The 19,283-nt window shown below is 43.5% G+C and overlaps 1 protein-coding gene across 6 annotated transcripts in view; it reads right to left on the reverse strand.

The window, feature by feature from the left end:
* The window catches only part of LOC110533560 (ETS transcription factor ERG), a 78,313-nt gene that overhangs the window by 18,323 nt on the left and 40,707 nt on the right, over positions 1-19,283 (reverse strand). For 2 of the 6 annotated variants that reach the window (XM_036989972.1, XM_021617895.2), the window contains exon 1: positions 5,271-5,600. The exons of the other annotated variants lie outside the window; for them this stretch is intronic. In XM_036989972.1, coding sequence (XP_036845867.1) covers positions 5,271-5,288 — 18 coding nt within the window. In that variant the 5' untranslated portion in view covers positions 5,289-5,600. Of the gene's footprint in view, positions 1-5,270; positions 5,601-19,283 lie in introns of those variants that run through there. 6 annotated transcript variants of the gene reach the window in all.

The following is a 19,283-nucleotide window of genomic DNA, read 5'->3' on the forward strand; positions in this document are numbered from 1 at the left end:
TCTGGCCAGGTCTCCATCTTGCCCCAACTCAGTACAGTACATTCCTCTAAGGTCCATTATTCCTCTTCTACGGAAAGTGAGAGATAGTTTCACAACCTTAGTGTCATGGTCAAAGAAAATGGGAAGAATGAGGCTGTGCTGAGCCCAGTTTTCCTACCGAACAGTGTCCACCATAGAATAAGTCATATACAGTGCCTTGCGAAAGTATTCGGCCCCCTTGAACTTTGCAACCTTTTGCCACATTTCAGGCTTCAAACATAAATATATAAAACTGTATTTTTTTGTGAAGAATCAACAACAAGTGGGACACAATCATGAAGTGGAACGACATTTATTGGATATTTAAAACTTTTTTAACAAATCAAAAACTGAAAAATTGGGCGTGCAAAATTATTCAGCCCCCTTAAGTTAATACTTTGTAGCGCCACCTTTTGCTGCGATTACAGCTGTAAGTCGCTTGGGGTATGTCTCTATCAGTTTTGCACATCGAGAGACTGAAATTCTTTCCCATTCCTCCTTGCAAAACAGCTCGAGCTCAGTGAGGTTGGATGGAGAGCATTTGTGAACAGCAGTTTTCAGTTCTTTCCACAGATTCTCGATTGGATTCAGGTCCGGACTTTGACTTGGCCATTCTAACACCTGGATATGTTTATTTTTGAACCATTCCATTGTAGATTTTGCTTTATGTTTTGGATCATTGTCTTGTTGGAAGACAAATCTCCGTCCCAGTCTCAGGTCTTTTGCAGACTCCATCAGGTTTTCTTCCAGAATGGTCCTGTATTTGGCTCCATCCATCTTCCCATCAATTTTAACCATCTTCCCTGTCCCTGCTGAAGAAAAGCAGGCCCAAACCATGATGCTGCCACCACCATGTTTGACAGTGGGAATGGTGCGTTCAGGGTGATGAGCTGTGTTGCTTTTACGCCAAACATAACGTTTTGCATTGTTGCCAAAAAGTTCAATTTTGGTTTCATCTGACCAGAGCACCTTCTTCCACATGTTTGGTGTGTCTCCCAGGTGGCTTATGGCAAACTTTAAACAACACTTTTTATGGATATCTTTAAGAAATGGCTTTCTTCTTGCCACTCTTCCATAAAGGCCAGATTTGTGCAATATATGACTGATTGTTGTCCTATGGACAGAGTCTCCCACCTCAGCTGTAGATCTCTGCAGTTCATCCAGAGTGATCATGGGCCTCTTGGCTGCATCTCTGATCAGTCTTCTCCTTGTATGAGCTGAAAGTTTAGAGGGACGGCCAGGTCTTGGTAGATTTGCAGTGGTCTGATACTCCTTCCATTTCAATATTATCGCTTGCACGGTGCTCCTTGGGATGTTTAAAGCTTGGGAAATCTTTTTGTATCCAAATCCGGCTTTAAACTTCTTCACAACAGTATCTCGGACCTGCCTGGTGTGTTCCTTGTTCTTCATGATGCTCTCTGCGCTTTTGACGGACCTCTGAGACTATCACAGTGCAGGTGCATTTATACGGAGACTTGATTACACACAGGTGGATTGTATTTATCATCATTAGTCATTTAGGTCAACATTGGATCATTCAGAGATCCTCACTGAACTTCTGGAGAGAGTTTGCTGCACTGAAAGTAAAGGGGCTGAATAATTTTGCACGCCCAATTTTTCAGTTTTTGATTTGTTAAAAAAGTTTGAAATATCCAATAAATGTCGTTCCACTTCATGATTGTGTCCCACTTGTTGTTGATTCTTCACAAAAAAATACAGTTTTATATCTTTATGTTTGAAGCCTGAAATGTGGCAAAGGGTCGCAAAGTTCAAGGGGGCCGAATACTTTCGCAAGCCACTGTAATGTACACATTCAGGGAGGTCCTCTATGGGAGTGTGTAGTGGAGTTCCAGGGGCTGCAGCATGGCCGTCTGGGTAGGGAAATGAACTGCTGACCAGAGGGCAGCTGGTTCAAATCAGAACTTGAGCCCCTCTGAGGCAGTATAGTAAATTACCCTCCATAAATATTGTGCTTTATAAGTGGAAATTGGTATAGTAAACTTAATTTCACCTCATATAATGTTGTGTATATCACATTTAACAACAGTCAAAATCATGTTAGCCTGAGCTGGTTTACAGTACTTTATGGTGGACATTTTGTCCTAAAAGAATTCTTCCTAAACATGCTCCAGTGTCTCCAGGGTGATTCTGACCTTATAAAGTGACATAGAGAGCCATATTCACAGTGTATGAGTAGCTCTAGTCCTGTACTCCCTCTCAATGGAGCCATTGGACCCATTCATGGAGAATGTCCCAGGCAGCTTTCCCAATGAGACATGGTGTGGTGTGGCTGAAGACAGGAAGCTCCCCTTCTCCCAGCATTTCCTGTGTTTAAAGTTCCTTTTAGGGGGAGGGATATCGGGAGGTGGGGAGCGCATAACAGGAAGTGCTCATCGTTGGCATTTTGATTGTGGCTGAGATTTGGAACACTAATGGAGTTGATGGCCGGATGAAGAGAGGGAGAAATAGAAAGAGGGAGTGGGAGGGAGTTCGCCCTGCAATTTCTACACAGCAGGCCATTGGGCAGTTCACCGCAGGTTGGCGTTTATTTTAGTCTTGTCCTGGAGGCAGAACTGAGCAATTTCCCCTTAGATAGGCCAGCTGCAACATTGGCAATTGTAATAATTTGCTTTTTGGTCTAAAGGGTTAGGGTTAAGGTTAGGTTTGAAATCAGATGTCATGGCTTTGTGGTATGAGAGCTAGTGACCACTTTGCAGGGCTGCCTCCAGAACAAGATGCAGTAACATCAGTAGTGCAGGTTATGGCCTTCAATCGGGGGCAGCCATTCTGGATGTTGTTTTAGCAGCTCCCTCCCTGATTCCACCAATTAAGACCACCTTAATTTTCATTTGGTCAGACAAGCAATATTGGGGTGTCCTACTATGAATTGACAGAGACAAACCTTCCCAGTCCAAAACACAAGATCTGTTATTTTTCAAACAGGAAGAACACCTGTGTTACGTTTCCACGAAAGCCGTTTTGTTAGCATTGAAAAGCAGTCTGATGTGTACATGACTGCTGGAAAACATGTTTTGTTTCGCAATAGGATACCACATAGAGAATGTTTTTGCCTAGTAGAGATCCTATGATGAATAACTTCCAGGGGCCTTGATTTGGCAGTAACACGTGTTATGGAGAAAGAGACGGAGCTTATGTGTGAAACTATAGTACAGGATGAAACTTGGAACGTAAAAAGCCTGGAGAGTTTCAATTTGAAAAATGATGGGTATTTTTATTTCCATAGGTCAGTGACAAAGGTTGGCCAGAGCCTCAGACCTCACAAAGACACAGAGGTTGGTTGGCCACAACTTCCTGGATCCCCCTCTGGTATGTGTATTACACACACATATACACACTATCTGCATTGTTTGCCTCAGTTCTGTCCATAGGCGGGCATGATAAACTGTTTTGTTTGTGTCCTGATATCCTGATGTGGTTGACTCAATGAACTGAATGCTACACTCTTCATTGTGTAATTAATTGTACATTGTATTACGTGTATTTCTATTTTTTTTTAAACACATTTAGGATTAAAGAAGTGGCTATGGACCAGCAAAGTTAACAGGTTGGTCTACCAAGAACATTTATGATTGGTAAGGGATGAGAACTGTTCTCTGATTTTTTTCTCACTTATGTTCTGTGAACATTGCTTTCTAGGTGTGTACTATATACTAGAGGACCCAACTCACTGACCCCAGGTGAACTGTCTAAGATTATAGACTGTCCTCTGGTGCCATAACGTGTCTTCAAGCTGAGAATAGTGTGACTAGTGTAACACTATCAAAACAACATGACGCAGCTTTTCAGTTGGTTGCGTTATGCTCATTTCAGCAAAACTATTCCCCAATCGTCTTGTGCTATTGTGACAGAGACTATCTATGTCAGTTGTTCAGAATACTGTTATAGTCATCCATAATAATCTCAATCAGTTGCAATGAAGTTTACCACCACCAAAGCTGTTCCACAAAAAGCCAGCCAGTGCATCGAGAAGGCGTTTATAAACAGTAGTCACTCTCCTCTCTGCCTGGGACTTCAACTCAACCACGGTCCCAGTGCCACAATATCACGGGTCACAAAGGAGCAAGCTCCCTCGCCAAACATTTGGGTTCTACTTCCAAACTGTACCTGTTTGCATTGAATACCAGCAAGACAGCTGATTATGTAATTATGGCTTCCCTGCTTTTGTTTTATTGCTCACACTGTGATTTGGCTGTAAACATCTTGTGCTGCCACTGGCAGACACAGAGGGTGGACATATTAGACGCCATGTTGAATTAGGTTTGCAGGTGACTGACTCCCTAGCAGGACTCTAAATTAAAACATGTAATGCGTAGCACTGGAGCTCCCAACTTTAAAGTTAGGAGCACAACATAAAATGTAGGAGCACCAGAAAAAATATTTTTGTTATATTGATTGAGATATAGCCTATGAGTTCCAGCTACTTATGAAGCATGTTGTGCCCTAGATTATTTGATTATTATAAAAAGCAAAAAATGCTTTTGTCCTCTGTCCATTGTCTAATTGGTGTTGTTACAGTAACTACACAGGGGTAATTACTTGATAGACTAACACTAGGATAGCCATGTCAAAGTATTAACTATTTACTACTACTAGTTACCATTCATTTTGATTATGATGTTAACATAGGCATAGGCAACAATAACAGTAGCATGATAAAATGTCTTCAGAGAATTTAAACCTCCCATTATTTCAGTTCCTTCAGCACAGGATTGCATTTTTCATTTCAAAGTATAATTTTCGCAGATGGTTCTTTGACAAGACAAATACCTATGATTCAAACCCCCCCCCCCCCCCCCACCCCAAAAAGACCAATACATAAGAATTTCAATTTCTTTTTCTTATTCTTATTCTATTATGTTTCAAAAACATAATAGACGTTAAAATTGGTGCCTCTCCATAATGGATCAAATGTTCAAGAAATGTAAATTCCTGTTTGTTTCATTTGTTTGTAAGACAAGCCAGGTCAAATCAATTCAGCGTCCGAAAGTACGAAATCTCAGATTTTGTCATTAACCCAAAGATTTTTGAAACCGTACAACCCATCCGCATAGGAAAAAGGAAATTTGCAAGGAAATCTTGTCGCACCTCTATGGCAGATGGGTGTTACCCTTCGCCTGCCTGGTCAGTGTTTCTTTAAAGTGCCACGAAAACTAAAACAATGCCCAAGCACTACAGAAAATAACCAATAAAAAGCCAAAACTTTGGCGAAAAAAAAAACATTTTTTACTTACCTTAATGGTGCTGGCCATATTTGTTCAGGACCTCTCAGTCCTGGTAAAATACACTGGTATAAATTCTAATATAATTTTTTTCTGGACAGCAAGCTAGTTGAGGTTCCACTAAGCGGTGTTTGGAGCGGATGAGATTGTGCTAACGTTGGGAAGTGAAGTCAGCCAATAGCAGGAAGAGGTTTCTATTGGTTCTGGCCACCGCAACTCGAAGAAACAGGATATTTGGGAGAGAGGAGATAAGAAGGGCTAAAAACAATGTTGTTATTCTTGATGATGTGTGTTAGTAGTTTTTATTTTTAAGTAAGGAGGGGTAAGGTTGTAGAGGGGAGACTAACTAAAGGCTGATCTAAGAGTAGGTTCTCTACTGAGGCAGGCAGATGTGAAGTGTGTGTGTGTGTGTGTGTGTCACACACATAAACCGGTGACAGGATGCAAATGTCTGATCATACGATCCATACTTGATACGCTTGCCTGCCATGTGCCTCTATAGATGGCTACAGTGAGTACAGCACCAACCTCTCTTGCACAGAGCACTCAACACTGTTAAGATAATTTCACCACTTTAGAAAAAGGGGCATTTCAACATTACTACACTTAAACCATTTTTTAAATCAGGTTTAAGTATATTCCAGTAGAAATTAACCTTTATAAACTCACTTAAATAACAGGTTACATGTATGCGTCAATTTAGTAGGCTACCTGCATAATAAACAGAAAAACTGAATGTCCACACAATGAATGAATATTAATTGAATGGAGAATGAGATGTGAGCAGCCCGGCCCTCCTTTCTTCAGGGGGGTCTGGTTGGGTCTGGATACTAGAGGTGAGAAAGCAGCAAACCTGAGCAGGCCTGATAAGGAGGTGAAGTCAAGGAGAAAGTCAAAGAGAAAGTAAGAGAGGAAATCAGAGCACAGCCTGACATCCTGCTGCCGACCTCTGTCAAAACACACCCGTGACTGACCACCCCTGGTCCTGTACGTTGATTACACGCACACATACAAAAAACACACACACAAACAGGCAGGGGCAGACCCACTGCACTGTGACCTCTGACTTGTGACCACTCTCAGGTGTACAGTTGAACCACAGTTCAGAACAGAAAGCCCTCGAGGTAGTACTCCATTCAACTGACCACTGTGAGGCCCAGGGCCATAGCCAGGGTCAAAAATTCTGTGTCCTTATATGTAGCTAAAGCCGTGAGGTTCACAGTGTTTGTAAACCGATCGTGGCGTGGCATCATATCATTTACACAGAGGAATTATTTTCCAAGATGGCGTAATAGTAGGACGTGTGTGTTTGTCTTTGTCTTATCCAGTGTAAATAGCCGGTCTTTTTCGTATATATCTTCATCTCACTTTCTATCTACGAACTAAATATACTTTCCTGCAACCCGCCTCACCCAATGTGGTACGGATCAGCCTCACCCAGAGCATATCAGACTGCTTCTCTCTACCACATCACCGGATTCCTGCCGCCCTGGATCATTACACCGGATTATCACAGCTAGCTAGCTGCAAACGAGTGACTACTGTTAGCTAACGCCTCTGTCCCGAAGCAAGCACCAGCTAGCCTTAATTTATTTATTTTTATTTCACCTTTACTTAACCAGGTAGGCAAGTCGAGAACAAGTTCTCATTTACAATTGCGACCTGGCCAAGATAACGCAAAGCAGTTTGACACATACAACACAGAGTTACACATGGAGTAAAACAAACAGTCAATAATACAGTAGAAAAATAAGTCTATATACAATGTGAGCAAATGAGGTGAGATAAGGGAGGTAAAGGCAAAAAAGGCCATGGTGGCGAAGTAAATACAATATAGCAAGTAAAACACTGGAATGGTAGATTTGCAGTGGAAGAATGTGCAAAGTAGAGATAGACATAATGGGGTGCAAAGGAGCTAAATAAATAAATACAGTAGGGGGAGAGGTAGTTGTTTGGGCTAAATTATAGATGGGCTATGTACAGGTGCAGTAATCTGTGAGCCGCTCTGTCAGCTGGTGCTTAAAGCTAGTGAGGGAGATAAGTGTTTCCAGTTTCAGAGATTTTTGTAGTTCGTTCCAGTCATTGGCAGCAGAGAACTGGAAGGAGAGGCGGCCAAAGGAAGAATTGGTGTTGGGGGTGATCAGAGAAATATACCTGCTGGAGTGCGTGCTACAGGTGGGTGCTGCTATGGTGACCAGCAAGCTGAGATAAGGGGGGACTTGTAGATGACCTGGAGCCAGTGGGTTTGGCGACCAGTATGAAGCGAGGGCCAGCCAACGAGAGCGTAGAGGTCGCAGTGGTGGGTAGTATATGGGGCTTTGGTGACAAAACAGATGGCACTGTGATAAACTGCATCCAATTTATTGAGTAGAGTATTGGAGGCTATTTTGTAAATGACATCGCTGAAGTCGAGGATCGGTAGGATGGTCAGTTTTACAGCATGAGTGAAGGATGCTTTGTTTTGCGAAATAGGAAGCCAATTCTAGAAATAACTTTGGATTGGAGATGTTTGATGCGAGTCTGGAAGGAGAGTTTAGTCTAACCAGACACCTAGGTATTTGTAGTTGTCCACATATTCTAAGTCAGAACCATCCAGAGTAGTGATGTTGGATGGGCGGGCAGGTGCAGGCAGCGATCGGTTGAAGAGCATGCATTTAGTTTTACTTGTATTTAAGAGCAATTGGATGCCACGAGAGTTGTATGGCATTGAAGCTCATCTGGAGGGTTGATAAGTGTCCAAAGGGACAGAAGTATACAGAATGGGTTTGTCTGCGTAGAGGTGGATCAGAGACTCACCAGCAGCAAGAGCGATATCATTGATGTATACAGAGAAAAGAGTCGGTCCAAGAATTGAACCCTGTGGCACCCCCATAGAGACTGCCAGAGGCCCGGACAACAGGCCCTCCGATTTGACACACTGAACTCTCAGAGAAGTAGTTGGTGAACCAGGTACTACGCACGCCTGTGAAGAGGGAACGCAACAAACACCCTACTACAACTCAACTCCCCGTGAAGTGAAAGAAGTATGGGACTGTAGGTGCGAGTAAAGATGACAAAGGCAGAGAGGAAGGAATTTATTCTGTCACACGGTAATAGGGGGAAAAGGGGCTGGACGGAACCAAAGCAAAGAAAGTAAATCTCAAAGCCCTTTCTCCTACCTTACCTGCCTACCCACTATTTACCTAATTTAGCACCACCTGGTGCCCTTACTAAAATACATAGGGTGGTCCGCCCAGGTCTTACCTAGTGTGCCTAGACAGTGAATATACTACAGGTATATGTATATTTCCGCGGGCCTCTTGCCTAAGCACTCCCTAGTTACCTTCCCCTTCCCCCCTGGGAACAAATGAAACAGAATTTTACAAACAATTTCACAATCAAAAACAGTCCTTTTGTCATAGACATACCTTAGTAGGATCGGCTACAAAATACTGGCAACAAATTATACCACTGCGCAACAACGAAAACAGGACATACTAATCATCTCCCTCTGAGAACAACCAACACATTATATAACCCACAGCCATCAGCCTCCTCTCTCAGCAATCATCTCTCTATAGCACAATCAAACTCTCTCCTGAGCAACAGAACACTTGCTTATATAGCTTCAGAAGGAATTGATAATTGGAGACAGCTGCGTCCTGACGAGGGGGCGGGGTAAGCTCTCCAATCAATGGGGGCCAACCAATCAGCTGCTTGGGGAGAATTCAGGAAGCCTAGGGAAGGTAACATCAGGAGAGGCAATCATTTGAGAAAACAAGGCTATCGAGTCTGCCGATGAGGATGTGGTGATTGACAGAGTCGAAAGCCTTGGCCAGGTCAATGAATACGGATGCACAGTATTGTTTCTTATCGATGGCGGTTAAGATATTGTTTAGGACCTTGAGCATAGCTGAGGTGCACAAATGACCAGCTCTGAAAACCAGATTGCATAGCAGAGAAGGTATGGTGGGATTCGAAATGGTCGGTAATCTGTTTGTTGACTTGGCTTTCGAAGACCTTAGAAAGGCAGGGTAGGATAGATATAGGTCTGTAGCATATAGGTCTGTAGCAGTTTGGGTCAGGAGTGACCGCAGCTGCTTTCCAATCTTTGGGAATCTCAGACGACACGAGAGAGAGTTTGAACAGGCTAATAGGGGTTGCAACAATTTCGGCAGATCATTTTAGAAAGAAAGGGTCCAGATTGTCTAGCCCGGCGGATTTGTAGGGGTCCAGATTTTGCAGCTCTTTCAGAACATCAGCTGACTGGATTTGGGAGAAGGAAAAATGGGGAAGGCTTGGGCGAGTTGCTGTGGGGGGTGCAGTGCTGTTGACCGGGGTAGGGGTAGCCAGGTGGAAAGCATGGCCAGCCGTAGAAAAATGCTTATTTAAATTCTCAATTACAGTGGATTTATCGGTGGTGACAGTATTTCCTATCCTCAGTGCAGTGGGCAGCTGGGAGGAGGTGTTTTTATTCTCCATGGACTTTACAGTGTCCCAGAACCTTTTTGAGTTTGTGTTGCAGGGAGCAAATTTCTGCTTGAAAAAGCTAGCCTTGGCTTTTCTAAATGCCTGTGTATATTGGTTTCTAGCTTCCCTGAAAAGTTGCATATCATGGGGGCTGTTCGATGCTAATGCAGAACGCCATAGGATGGTTTTGTGTTGGTTAAGGGCAGTCAGGTCTGGAGAGAACCAAGGGCTATATCTATTGCTGGTTCTAAATTTCTTGAATGGGGCATGCTTATTTAAGATGGTGAGGAAGGCATTTTTTTTAAATAACCAGGCATCCTCTACTGACGGGATGAGATCAATATCCTTCCAGGATACCCCAGCCAGGCCTTGAGCTAGCCTCGAGCTAGGCCCATATACCAGCTAATTCTTGGGCTACAATACCTTCTTTGCCAATTGGCCTGGACCCTTTATTGTCGACACGGAACCCCACAGATCCATCACGACTGGACTGCCGACGTGATCGCCCGATGTGGTCTTAACAGGCTATTCTGTTACGATGTTGCCGAAAAACCATCTACTATCCCCGGCCCGCTAGCTTTTCTGAGCGCTGTGTCTCCTGCTTGCATAGTGTAGTAGTGACTACTGAACGGCACCCTGACTCACCTATTGCTGCTCTTTTGACCCTATGATCACTCGGCTACACAGCTGATGCCCCCTGGACTGTTTCAATAACACGGTACCTCATTTTGTTTACCTGTCGGCCCCAGCCTCAAACTCAGGTCCTGTATGTACCTAACTGACCCGCTCTGCCCATTCATCGCCATTTACCCATTGTTGTCTTAGCTCTCCTGATCAACACCTGTTATTGCTTTATGTCTCTCTCTAATGTCAATATGTCTAGTCTACTGCTGTCTTGGCTAGTTCTTATTGTTTTATTTCACTGTAGAGCCCTCAGTCCCGCTCAAAATGCCTTAGATGGCTCTTTTGTCCCAACCCACACACATGCGGAGACCTCACCTGGCTTAACTGGTGCCTCTAGAGACGAAATCTCTCTCATCATCACTCAACGCCTAGGTTTACCTCCACTCTACTCACATCCTACCATACCATTGTCTGTACATTATGCCCTGAATCTATTCTACAACGCCCAGAAATCTGCTCCTTTTATTCTCTGTCCCCAACGCACTAGACGACCAGTCCTTATCCTACTCCTCCTCTGTTCCTCTTGTGATGTAGAGGTTAACCCAGGCCCTGTAGCCCCCAGTTCCACTCCTATTCCCCAGGCGCTATCATTTGTTGACTTCTGTAACCGTAAAAGCCTTGGTTTCATGCATGTTAACATCAGAAGCCTCCTCCCTAAGTTTGTTCTATTCACTGCTTTAGCACACTCCGCCAACCCTGATGTCCTTGCCATGTCTGAATCCTGGCTTAGGAAGGCCACCTGTAGAGAGAGCCTGCAGAGTTATGTCATGCTATTCAGGTCTGTGCCCAAATAGTTTGAGCTTCTACTTTTAAAAATCCACCTTTCCAGAAATCAGTCTCTCACTGTTGCAGCTTGTTATAGTTATAGACCCTCAGCACCCCAGCTGTGCACTGGACACCATATGTGAATTAATTGCCCCCCTTTATCTTCAGAGTTTGTACTGTTAGGTGACCTAAACTGGGATATGCTTATCACCCCAGCAGTCCTACAATCTAAGCTAGATGCCCTCAATCTCACCCAAATTATCAAGGAACCTACCAGGTACAACCCTAAATCCGTAAACACGGGCACCCTCATAGATATCATCCTGACCAACCTGCCCTCTAAATACAACTCTGCTGTCTTCAACTAGGATCTCAGCGATCACTGCCTCATTGCCTGAGTCCGTAATGGGTCCCCGGTCAAATGACCAGAGGATCACTGTCAAACGCTCCCTAAAAGAAAAGCAGGCCTTTCTAATCGACCTGGCCCGAGTATCCTGGAAGGATATTGACCTCATTCTGTGAGTAGAGGATGCCTGGTTGTTCTTTAAAAGTGCTTTCCTCACCATCTTAAATAAGCATGCCCCATTCTAAAATGTGAATTAAGAACAGATATAGCCCTTGTTTCACTCCAGACTTGACTGCCCTTGACCAGCACAAAGACATCCTGTGGCGTACTGCATTATCAGTGAATAGCTCCCGGGATATGCAACTTTTCAGGGAAGTCAGGAACCAACATACACAGGCAGTTAGGAAAGCAAAGGCTAGCTTTTTCAAACAAATTAGCATCCTGTAGCACAAACTCCAAAAAGTTATGGGACACTGTAAAGTCCATGGAGAATAAGAGCACCTCCTCCCAGATGCCCACTGCACTGAGGCTAGGAAACACTATCACCACCGATTAATCTACAATAATCGAGAATTTCAATAAGCATTTTCCTACGACTGGCCATGCTTTCCACCTGGCTACGGTCTTCCACCCGCCCGCTCGTCTAGCATTACTCTGGACAGTCCTGACTTAGAATATGTGGACAACTACAAATACCTAGGTGTCTGGTTAGACTGTAAACTCTCCCTCCAACATCTCCAATCCAAAATTAAATCTAGAATTGGCTTCCTATTTTGCAACAAAGCATCCTTCACTCACGCTGCTAAACATACCCTCGTAAAACTGACTATCCTACCGATCCTTGACTTCAGCGATGTAATTTACAAAATAGCCTCCAACACTCTACTCAGCAAATTGGATGTAGTCTATCACAGTTCCATCCGTTTTGTCACCAAAGTCCCATATACTACCCACCACTGCGACCTGTATGCTCTCGTTGGCTGGCCCTTGCTTCATATTCGTTGCCAAACCCACTGGCTCCAGGTGACCTATAAGGCAGGGCTTTACCTAGCAAAGACTTATCTCAGCTCACTGGTCACCATAGCAGCACCCACCTGTAGAACATGCTCCAGCAGGTATATTTCACTGGTCATCCCCAAAGCCAACTCCTCCTTTGGCTGTTTTTCCTTCCAGTTCTCGCTGCCAATGACTGGAACAAATTGCAAAAATCACTGTAGCTGGAGTCTTATATCTCCCTCACTAACTTTAAGCATCAGCTGCCAGAGCAGCTTACACAGCCCATCTGTAAATAGCCCATCCAACTACCTCATCCCCATGTTGTTGTTCTTTTCTCCTTTGCACCCCAGTATCTCTACTTGCATATTCATCTTCTGCACATCTACCACTCCAGTGTTTCATTGATAAATTGTAATTATTTCGCTACTATGGCCTATTTATTGCCTCACCTCCTAATCTTACTACATTTGCACACACTGTATATAGATTTTTCTATTGTGTTATTGACTGTACGTTTGTTAATCCCATGTGTAACTCTGTGTTGTTTGTGTCATACTGCTTTGCTTTATCTTGGCCAGGTCGCAGTTGTAGTATTTTGTACCAAAACCAACAAACATATGATAGCACTTTTAACTTGTGTTACAAGTATTATTGGTGGGTGTGCATTTTTGGAAATGTCTTTTTTACGGTCTATGGGTGTACATTTTGTAAGACTGAAATGTTGCAATTATTTTGCGTATTGTCTTTCAACAGATGATCACAAGATGTACCCAAATAGCATTAAGAAAAACAGGAGGATGTTGTGTTGCTCAAATTGTGCTGGTTTTCACAAGTTTCTGCTGTTTGTTGTTGCATCACCAAATGAAGAAATACTATGAAGTGTGTGAGAATCTCCAACAGCCAAATTAGGCCTACATCTATAGTCTTTCATTTTATTTCAGTTTTCAGTCTCTTTCTCTCTCTTTCTCCCTCCTCCCCCATCCATATCTCCTGTTGTCTGACTGGTTTTATGGCCTCCTGCAGGAAGTCAGTAGGATGTGACCCCTGTTCTCCTCTCACACTAAATCTAGGCCACCCAACAATGCTGACACACACACACATGTACACACGCACACACACACACCTCAACCATCCCAACCCTCCACCTCACCAAATCCCACCCATCCTACCTCTAGTACCCGTCACCCAATACCACCATACCCCCTCACTCCCCTCTTCCATATACATCTCCACCTTATCTCCCTCACCCCATCTCCAGCCTACTCTCCATCCACCCCATTTTCGGCATACCCCCAGTCACCTCCCTGCTCTTGTACCCTCCACCCCATCACCAGCAGTCATGACCTGGAAGTGTTAACTCCACAGGGGGCTGGGAAGCCATGCTTCTCCCTCTCATAAGAATTTCCTGTACTATATGCTCACAGACACAAACACCTTTCTCTGGGACCATCTATAAATACAGCAGCCTCCGACGGTGCTGGGATTCACCCCCTCTAGCCCTGCTCCCCACAACACATCCTCTACTTCAGAAGATCCGGAGGAGGAAGCTCCAGTATAGACTTGTGTGCGTAAAGAGACAGATTGATGGTCTTGGAAAAATGCTTGATGTCACAATTGAATGTCTTGTTGTATGGGGGTTAGTGTGGTGGCAGCTGAACAATAGAGGAAGAGTGTGAGGTGCTTGGTCACATGCTGGGTATTTGTGGATTATGGAGCACTTGGGTACAGGGCTAATACATAATCCCCTATTAACGGCTCCATCTACAGGCAGCTTGGCGAAACAGCACCCAGTACACAGGCAGCGTTCCTAAGATGTGTCTCAATCACAGGAGGTTGGTGGCACCTTAATTGGGGAGGACGGGCTCATGGTAATGACTGGAGCAGAATCAGTGGAATAGTATCAAGCACATGGTTTCTATGTGTTGCTCTGTTTCAGCCATTATTATCAGCCGTGCTCCCCTCAGCAGCCTTCACAAGTCTCAATGGTATGCGTCTCTGAAAAGTCGTCCATGTAAGTAGGTGAGGTAAAAGTGTAGCCTGAGAGAATCATATTTACATTTCAGGCCGTGTTAAGGCTCTAACGATCTACCTTTCTCTCTTTCTCCCTCTATCAATGAATGATTCCCACTCTGAATCAAACTACATAACTTATTCTCTGTTTACCTCCTACTGGAGCTTAATAGGGCTTCTCCTTTGAACGTCATCTGATGTAAACTACTGTAAACAGTGGAAGGTTGCTCTCTAACGTTCAACCTAATGGCCAGGTATGTGTGCCTCTTTTGGCACAGGGATCATAAACTCCATTAACAGTTGGCTGGCTCCTAGAGCGCCACCATCACTGTCTGGGAGCGAAGGGTTGAACAGATCTCAGTCTGTGTGCTGGTAGTCTGCCTGGTGGTCTAGCTGTAATAGCCCTGTGGGGAGGCAGGTTGGTCACGAGAGCGAGAGCAGGAAACCAGCATCCCTCCACCCTCCGACGTACACTACATGCCGGCGGCCACCGGCTTTTATGGAGATACCTACAGCATGGGTAGTAGTACACCTATTGTGATGCTTTATAAGCGTGTTTATGACCTGTCGTTAACATTAGTAAGGCTCCTAAGTGGCGTAACAAATTGTGCATAAACAATGTGCAGGTTAGATTACAGTTCATGCCAAGTATTATAATTCTGGAATGGACGACAGAGTTAATGGCTATATCATGCTAGTCTGCATTGGTTTTCCTATTTACTGCAGTATTACTTCAGCAGCAATCACAATAAAAAGTAAAGACATGCCCTCCCGGGTGGCGCAGTGGTTAAGGGCGCTATACTGCAGCGCCAGCTGTGCCACCAGAGACTCTGGGTTCGCGCCCAGGCTCTGGCAGCGACCGGGAGGTCCGTGGGGCGATGCACAATTGGCCTAGCGTCGTCTGGGTTAGGGAGGGCTTGGCCGGTAGGGATATCCTTGTCTCATCGCGCACCAGCGACTCCTGTGGCGGGCCGGGCACAGTGCACGCTAACCAAGGTTGCACAGTGTGCGGCTGGCTTCCGGGTTGGATGCGAGCTGTGTTAAGAAGCAGTGCCGCTTGGTTGGGTTGTGTATCGGAGGACGCATGACTTTCAACCTTTGTCTCTCCCGAGCCTGTACAGGAGTTGTAGCGATGAGACAAGATAGTAGCTACTAACAATTGGATCCCACAAAATTGGGGAGAAAAAGGGGTAAAAAAAAAACTTTTTGAGCTTTGAGCTCAATGCATGATCTGCACTGTAAAATAAAGTTATCAATATGATTTGCTATTAATATATAAAACAAAACCGATGGGCTATGTATCATTTCATTTCCATATACACAATAAAATATGATGACAAATGAATTCTAACCATTGCACTGTTTCCCTCAGGCCAGCTCTTTCTCGGTTCTTAACCTCAGTAAAACGCTGACTGAGCACGGTCATCCCGCCAGCCCAGAAGTGTTCCTTTTGAAGCTGAAGGAGTGAAAGGGGACATTTAAGGATCACTTACATCTAAACACAGCCTAGCAGTATCCTGCAGCAGCACTGCACAGATGCTCATTTAGCATTCCACAGCCTCCTGTAGCATTGCCTTCATACAGGGGGAGGGAGGGAGAGAGAGAGAGGAGAAAACACCATATGATTTGAATTAATCACCGTGGCCAGACAGTTATATTAAAAATAACATTTTTTCCCCCTGCTTTCGGTCACAATGGTTAGTCTGTTGCTTGACAAAACACTGGCCTGAAGCTGACGGTATAATGGGCTATGGGCGCTTTCTGTTTTTTTTCTGGCAACTCACACAACCGTCATGCGTTTTCTATTTGACAGGATTGGACGACACAGGGAACCAGTCACAGCACAGGCTGTATGGACCCTGCCCCTGAAGTGATAGGATAAGGTTTTAGACACAATACCTTGCAACTCATTCCTAATACAAACAAGGTTTTGTATACAGTAGGTTTGATCGACTGATAATACAACCTTGCGCGTGTCCTTCCACCTACATTGATTTAATAGGAGATATTAAGCCATGGCTATTTCAAAGCTGTCCACTCAAGCTGTACACTCAACGAAAAGCCTGCAACCTGGTTCAGGTTATCAGTCAACCTACAAGGGTATTTACAAACAGAACATGAACTAAAATCATCCACTTGTATTGACTACATCTTTACTAATGCTGCAGAAATCTGCTCTAAAGCAGTATCCACACCCATCGGATGTAGTGATCAAAATATAATAGCCATATCTAGGAAAAACAAAGTTCCAAAGACTGGAACTAAAAGAGTGTATAAGCGATCATAGAAGTGGTTTTGCAATTATTCCTATGTTGTGAAGATGTGAAAAATATTTGTTGGTCTGATGTGTGTAATGAGGAACATCCTGACGCTGCACTTGAAGCATTTATGAAATGTCTTCTTCCGGTTACTGACAGGCATGCGCCCATAAAGAAACTGACTGTTAAAATGGCCAAATCTCCATGGATAGATGATGAATTGAAAAATGTAATGACTGAGAGGGATGAGGCTAAGGGAATGGCAAATAAGTCTGGCAACACAGCAGATTGGCAAACATACTGTACAGTAAATTGATAAATCACGTAAGTAAACAAAAAGAAGAAGAAACTATACTATGGAGCAAAGATATATGACATAAAAAATGATAGTAAAAAGCTCTGGCATACCTTAAATAACTCAGCTTCATCGAGGCTGTTGGCTCATTCATAACAAAGCCCTTTGATATTGTCAACTACTTTAATAACTTTTTTGTTGACAAGATTAAAAAAACTTAGGCATGAAATGCAGACAACAAATGCTGAGCCCTCATGTTCATGCATAACGGACCAAAAAATGACAGACAAGCATTTGAATTATGCAAAGTTAGTGTGGAAGAGGTGAAAAAATTGCTATCTATAAATAAGGACAAACCACCTGGAACCGACAACCTGAATGGTAAATTACTGAGGTTGGTAGCGGAATACTTTGCGACTCCTATTTGCCACATCTTCAATTCAAGCCTAGAAGACGAAGTATGCCCTCAGGCCTGGACGGAGGCAAAGGTCATTCCGCTGAACAAAAATAGCAAAGCACCCTTTAACGCAACAAACGTCATCAAAGTGCACAACAGAACAGTGTACTGTCTACACTCGGTTAGTTGTTTTTATGAAATAGGTTTCATTAAATCGTGTTTATTCATAGTTAAAGTTTGTATTGCTATGGGTTCAGCGATGCGGTCACGACTGGGACCGCAAGTTTGTGTCCCAGATTCCTGTTAAGTAACAGTCAGCTGCTGCCATCATGGAAACGGAGCAGGCTAACGCTAGCAGTGCTAGCCCAACCGTGTTTATATCCACGGCTGGGAACAAATGCTTCAGGTGTGAGATGATTTCCACACAATAAAAAGATGAAGATAAGGTGGAACTGGAAAATGGACAGGGATTTGTCTGCCCTAAATCAGCTTGCATCACCATCAAGCAGCTTAGGGAAGAGATCCTCCGGCTGTTAGCTAGGCTGGGAGAAAAGGATAAACTGCTTTCTAAATACACCGACCATGCTGTAACCCAGGCAAACCGAATCTCAGTTTTAAATGTCTTCTATAGCAAAGCTGTCGATCTGTTCCAATCCAACGGACCGATGTTAAGATCAACGCTGCGGCTCATGGGAGACTGGACACTCGCAAGGTATAGGAGATCAGAGAGGAAGTCTGGCCACCCATCATCTATCCAAGAAGATCCAATTCAGCTATCAAACAGTTTTGCCCCGCTTGAGACGGTCCTACCAGCCACGGGAGTCAGCATGGATCATGGGTGTATACAGTCCCTTCGGAAAGTGTTCAGACCCCTTGACTCTTTCCACATTTTGTTTTGTTACAGCCTTATTCTAAAATGGATTAAATAAATACAAAATCCTCATCAATCTACACACAATACCCCATACATTTTTGCAAATGTACTAAATATAAAAAACAAAATACCTTTACATAAGTATTCAGACCCTTTGCTATGAGACTCGAAATTGAGCTCAGGTGCATCCTGTTTCAATTGATCATCCTTGAGATTTTTCTACAACTTGACTGGAGTCCACCTGTGGTAAAATAAATAAATTGGACATGATTTGGAAAGGCACACACCTGTCTATTTTTAATTTTTATTTCACCTTTATTTAACAAGGTAGGCTAGTTGAGAACAAGTTCTCATTTGCGACCTAGCCATGATAAAGCAAAGCGGGTCGACATATACAACAACACATGGAATAAACAAACATACAGTCAATAATACAGTAGAAAAAGTCCATAAACAGTATGTGCAAATGAGGTATGATAAGGGAGGTAAGGCAATAAATAGGCCATGGTGGCGAAGTAATTGCAATATAGCAATTAAACACTGGAATGTTAGATGTGCAGAATATATATATATATATATATATATATATATATATATATATATATATATATATATATATATATATATATATGTGTGTGTGTATATATATATACAGTGGGGCATGTTCTCCCACTTAAAAAGATGAGAGAGGCCTATAATTGTCATCATAGGTACACTTCAACTGTGACAGACAAAATGAGAAAAAAAATCCAGAAAATCACATTGTATGATTTTCTATGAATTTATTTGCAAATTATGGTGGAAAATAAGCAAAGAGCTGTCAAAGGACACCAGAAACAAAATTGTAGACCTGCACCAGGCTGGGAAGACTGAATCTGCAATAGGTAAGCAGCTTGGTTTGAAGAAATCAACTGTGGGAGCAATTATTAGGAAATGGAAGACATACAAGAC

The sequence above is a fragment of the Oncorhynchus mykiss genome, chromosome 10, assembly GCF_013265735.2.
Source record: "Oncorhynchus mykiss isolate Arlee chromosome 10, USDA_OmykA_1.1, whole genome shotgun sequence".
Classification (NCBI taxonomy): domain Eukaryota; kingdom Metazoa; phylum Chordata; class Actinopteri; order Salmoniformes; family Salmonidae; genus Oncorhynchus; species Oncorhynchus mykiss.